The sequence below is a fragment of the Erpetoichthys calabaricus genome, chromosome 3 (assembly GCF_900747795.2).
Source record: "Erpetoichthys calabaricus chromosome 3, fErpCal1.3, whole genome shotgun sequence".
NCBI lineage: Eukaryota > Metazoa > Chordata > Cladistia > Polypteriformes > Polypteridae > Erpetoichthys > Erpetoichthys calabaricus.
Genome location: NC_041396.2, coordinates 237,326,373 through 237,332,372, shown reverse-complemented (window position 1 = coordinate 237,332,372; position 6,000 = coordinate 237,326,373). Strand labels below are relative to the sequence as shown.

At 37.2% G+C, this 6,000-nt stretch overlaps 1 protein-coding gene across 1 annotated transcript in view; it reads right to left on the bottom strand.

The window, feature by feature from the left end:
• Nucleotides 1-431: 431 nt before the first annotated feature.
• LOC127526945 (trace amine-associated receptor 13c-like) overlaps nt 432-6,000 on the bottom strand; it is a 28,750-nt gene continuing 23,181 nt past the window's right edge. The window contains exon 2 of the mRNA XM_051924186.1: nt 432-1,009. Within this exon, the coding sequence (XP_051780146.1) occupies nt 546-1,009 (464 nt within the window). The 3' untranslated portion in view covers nt 432-545. The remainder of the gene's footprint in view (nt 1,010-6,000) is intronic.

The following is a 6,000-nucleotide window of genomic DNA, read 5'->3' as shown; positions in this document are numbered from 1 at the left end:
TAAAAACTAGCAATAATAATCTGATTTCGAAAACAACCTAAAATTTAATTTAATGCAAAGTTACAATAAGGAAAATAGCTATTAAAAATAATATGATAATAAGATATAAAAATATGCAAAAAACAGAAATAATAATGCTGATTAAATAAATATTTTTTTAGTTTTTAAGAGGATGAGCACATTAAGATTCAAAGGTATGTGTACATGCCGTTTAAATACTCAGTAAACATTTCTGTAAGAAAATGAACATATGAATAATGTCGATTCTCACCACAAAAGACATGAACTTATGAAATATTTTTCATTTTTATCTTTCATTTAAAATAATTTGAGGTTGTACTTAGGTAAGCAAACTCTTGTACTGTGTAAATCGTATACATTTACTAAATATTACGAAATACGTATAGATTACGTAGTTTTATTTTATAAAACAGGCAACTACAAAGAAGCGTTAATGTAAAAACATTCAACGAAAAAAAAGCAATGACTATATAAATGAGAAAATTAAAAATTATTTCAATGCAGAACAATAAGGGAATCGACACTTAATGCTCACTCATTAAACTGATCAGTGATGATCCCGGACTGCATATTTTACACATTATTAAAAGTTTAAATGATTTTCTAAACCAGGGGTAAAACAGAGCATATATGATTGGATTAATTCCAGAGTTAACATATGTTATCCATAAGCATGCCCAGGATACTGCAGAAGGTACCTCTAAATTCATAAACTGATTTAGGAGACAACACACGTAGAATGGTAGCCAACACAGAATAAAAACAGTGACCACTATACCTAGCGTTTTTGCTGCCTTTCTTTCCGATTTTTTAGAAATATTCTTCTTTCCTAAAGTGTTCATTTGCTGAGTAGAAATTGTTTTTGCATGCCGTTTTGCAATTAGAAAAATCTTCGCATAAAGAGTTGTCATTATAAAGAAAGGTAGAAGAAAAGAATATATAAGATCTATCGTAGCCCATGTAGAATTGAACACAAAAGCACAGTCACCTGGACAAGGATCTACTCCAATAACTCCTTCAGTATTTCCACCAGAAAGCATCATTGTACCACTATATGTGACGCTTGAAATCCAGATCGCTGCAACAGCCGTAGCGCCGATATGAACCGTTATGTTATTCGAATATGTTAATGGATGGCAAATAGCGATGTATCGGTCAATGGCAATCACAGCCAAATTAATCATCGAAACTGTAGTTAAAAGAGCAAGGAAGAATGAATATATAAAGCAAAATACTTCACCAAAGTACCAGCATGTTTCTATGGACTTAATGACAATGAAGGGCATAATAAAAACGCCAACAAAAAAATCTGCTACGGCCAATGACAGTACTAGGAGATTTGTTGGTGTGTGAAGTTGATTGAAATGAGATATAGAAATAATCACTACTAAATTTCCACAAAATGTTACTACTACCAAAACGCCCGCCACAATGTAAAGCAGCACTGAAATAGAAGGTGTTCGAACTTCTTTTGTGCAGGAGACATTGCCTGGATAATAACAGAAATACTCCTCGTGATCGATTAGCCCGTCTTGCATTGCAGTTGATTAGAGGTCGGCGCTCAGATACGCGGTTGTTTTACACGTGAGTTGGAAGGTGTAATAAATGTGGAAGACACTGCGACGAAAGATCCTTTATATCCATAACAGGCACTACCAAAACCCGCTTGGTTTTGGTGAAGGGGGTGTGGTGTGCGGGGTGGTGGAGGTGGGGGGCTGGGGTTATCGACTTGGAAACAATTGGGATGGGTTCTTTAACCTCACTTGAGAGACGCTAACTATGCAAACTGTCATGAGACTGCCACTGCTGGTATAGGTCTGCTCTTTTAATTGTTTTACGAATTTGAAATTCGTAGTCCTTTTCTACATTGCTCATTTATTTTTTCTTATGTATTTACTTCATTATAGTTTTTATTAAACCTTAGATTAATGACGATCTCCATCATTTATTTGTTTACTGGCGCAATTAGATTTGAATCAAATTAATTTTAGAACCTGATTTGAAATTCATAGTCAATTGCATACTTTGAGATGTTTCTTTTTTTAAGTGACCATATGGCATCCACAGCCTATATAACAGATTTTTCTTTTCTTTTTGACCTTTCATTTGACAGAAAATCAGAATTGGATAATTATTACACATAATATACTTTGACTTTCCACTGTATTTTTGCCAGCAAATGCCAAACGTTATGAATATGAAGCTCATGGAAAGTTAATTAATGAACGTACCTGATTTGAAATTCATAGTCAATTGCATACATTTACATGTCTCTTTTTGGTGCTAGGCAGGATATACTGTAGCTATGAAAAGAGTAACAATCAAAACAAATAGAAGCCACATAGTGCAGTCATTGCTGTAAGAATTTGATTGAATATGTATAATAATAGATATCTATATGAGCACAGTGCATTAAAAGGTCCCAGCTTACACTGCACTGAGGCTAACAAATATGTTGTATTTCATAAATCCAACAAGATGACACCTTTTATTGGCTAACTAAAAAGATTACAATATGCAAGCTTTCGAGGCAATTCAGGCCCCTTCTTCAGGCAAGATGTAATTAGATGTGATTACATTTTGCCTGAAGAATGGGCCTGAGTTGCCTCGAAAGCTTGCATATTGTAATCTTTTTAGTTAGCCAATAAAAGGTGTCATTTTGCTTGGCTTTCCTCTACATTCATAATGGCTAACACGGTACAACACCCTAGTACTATAAATCCAACATATAATCAACATGTGGAAAATGGTTTCAGCAGCCAAAAAAAGAAGAGTTGATTTAGTCCTTTTGATTTTAAGTAGCCAGAGTAGCAGAATGCACCATCACGTAGAGCTGGTAGAGTATACAACTAAAGACTGGGATACATTACAATAACACCATACAGTGTACAGCAAAGAAGATAACTTGATAAATTATATAGGAAGAATTGTCAATCTATACTTTAAAAATAATTGTTCTAATTTTACTGGGTTATGTGGCCTCAAAGAACCACTAGATAAAGGACCGTTTCATTCTAGGAAGGACTGGGTTGTTTAGGTTTTGAAAAAAGTTTCTAATATGTATGCAATGTATAATCAACGTGTGGAAAATGGTTTCAGCAGCCAAAAAAAGAAGAGTTGATTTAGTCCTTTTGATTTTAAGTAGCCACAGTAACAGAATGCACCATTAGGTGCACCAGGTAGAGCTGGGTTATATTAAAATAACATTATACGAGTTATTATACCAGTTTACCCTTGTAAGACTTTGACACGTGTTTAAAATTTGCCTGTAGCAGAGGACTACTGTATCTGTAGTGTGTTCAGGACTTATAGTGTTCACTCAGGAGGGTCGGTCAGGACATTGGTAAATGATGCAAAGAATTCCACACAGCAGCTCAGAATGAAATTGACTTATTTATTTGAAGATATACACCTGTATTTGAATAGGTATACAGTATATGAGTATGTGTGGTCTAAAATAAAAACGAATACATAAAACGTATTGGTAAATTACCAAAGTCCACTAGATAGCAGTATTACTCAAATTAGGCACTAGCTTATCGGCAGTATGGAATCCAAATCAATAAAGTATCAGTAAATACTGATCAGTAAGTATAGATACATGATATGAATAAATTAGGGCTGCCAAAGTTAACGCGTAAACGCATTCTAACTTTAACGCCGTTAAAAAAATTAGTGCTGTTAACGCAGGTTCTTTTCGACCTTACGAAATTCCCGTAGTTCAAACTGAGCCTGCAAACTGAATGCATGCCACTCTAGCCTTCAAGTTATTTCTCGTAGAAGTCACTCCATATTCCCAATTGTTGAGCGATGGAAAAATGTCTATTAAATTTGAAGTTTAGTTTCAAAACTTTGCCTGACGGCTCACTCGATAAAGTTAAGGTTGTGTGTCGTTACTGTCAAGCCGAATTATCACCGGAGTACAAGCAGCCCACAATATCATATACAAGCCAAGCATCCATTTTACACTACAGTAATAGCATTAGCCCAGGAAATATGCGACAGACCACGCTTGACAGTGTTTGCCAGAAACCAATGGACGCGTCAACCTCCAGCAAATTAACTGTAGCAACTGCTAAACAGATAACACGAGCTGTATGATTCAGAGAGGGCAATTGGAGTTCACGGGGACGGTCGCCCTTACTGGTGACTACTGGATATCATTTGGAAATCATAGCTAATTCGGGGTTACAACCCATTATATCGACGAACAGTGGAAACTGCATTCAGATGCTTTGACGGTCATGAAAACATCAGAGAGACATCATGCCGAAATATGCGCCGAACATTTTATGGATGTAGCAAAGCAGTGGAACGTTGAGAATAAAGTAAGCACACTCAGTACAGATAGTGCACGAAATTTAATTTCAGCGGCAAGACAGCTGCCTTTCGAACACTTGCCATGCATCGCGCACAGCATTCAACATTCTTTCACTGTGTCTTTGCAGAATAGTGCATTTGAGGGCGCACTTACCAAATGCCGAAAGGTGGTGGAGCACTTCAAGCACAGTCCATCAAATACTGCAGAACTTAAGAAACAGCAAGTCGCGCATGGACTGAAGACTGAGACACTCGTACATGAAGTGCCGACTAGATGGAACTCCACTCTGGAGATGGTGAAGCGTGTGAGAAGAAACGAACAACCACTAAGAGATGCACTAGCCCTACCTAAAACTAACGTGGTCATGCCAACAAATGCTGAGCTGGAGAAACTTCAGAAGCTGGAGGCATTGCTCGAGCCCTGCAAGTAATACAACTTTTTTTTTTTTATCTTCTAGCAATCTCGTATGCTGTTACTGAAATATGTGCGTCTCCATCGATCATTAAATATACATAGTGGGAGTGTGGAGTCTCTTACTTTAGCAGCAAGTTCTTTTTTCATACTGTGGGCTATTTGGCCAGTACTTTAACATATGGTTCTCATATGTCGGATTGATGTTTATGCCATTTCTTATGTAGTACATATGAGTGGGCCAAATTTTGTGAAGGGATGTTCGTCTTTTGCGATACAGTACGCAGTGTTCACTTTGATTTTAAGAACCTCCTCATTAACTTTTATTGTTTTGTGTGTCATTAGCAGTGGTCACAGATGACGACGTGCCATGTGGGTTTTTTTATGTACTTTGTTTTCTGAAAAGCTATGCTTATACGTTATTCCGTTTTAAAATCAGGTTTCCGGTAATGTACGGCATTGTGCCTGCCAACATTTCTCCCGATGCTTATCAGTACCTGCAAAACATTGAATTGATCATTAAAAAAGACTGGGAAATCTTTTAGCCACTGTGCGTTAAACTGGTACGTTTTTTGTGTCAGATAATGAGACCTTTAGTGGCAGGGGCCGCCTCCTCACATGACGCAACAGTAGTAGCGCAGAGTTTAAGTTGGACTGGGCTTGCCATCCTCTACTCGTTGCCTATTCTGTTATGTGAAAGTTGTGATATTACATTACATTACATCCACAAAGAAAGTTTTTAAATTGTAAATTCGATTATAAAAACAAACAGAGCTGAGGTGTGGTCATTGATTGCTGGCATCCTCAAAGAAGACATACATCAACCAGTGCAAGCTGCAACATCAGAACCCTCACAGAAGGACGCATCTCTCTTAGTGGCATCAGAGTTGGAATCTGATGAGGAGGAGGACTGTATTCAAAAATGTCTTAAGCGCTATAAAGCAGAGCCTGTCATCAGCATAGATGATTGCCCCCTAAAGTGGTGGTCCACACATGCTCTGGTATACAAAGAGCTAGCTCGCAAGTACTTGGCAACACCTGCCACATCAGTGCCTTGCGAGATGTTGTTTTCACTCTCTGGGCATACTGTGCACAAAAAGCCAGCTGCCTTGTCCTCTGGAAATGTGACCAAACTTTTATGTTTAAGCAACTGTCTTGGTTTAATAAAATAGAAATAGTGTATTATTCATAATAAGTCCAACCTGCTGTTTCTGGTGAGAAATTAACTTGGCTAACTAGATTAACAA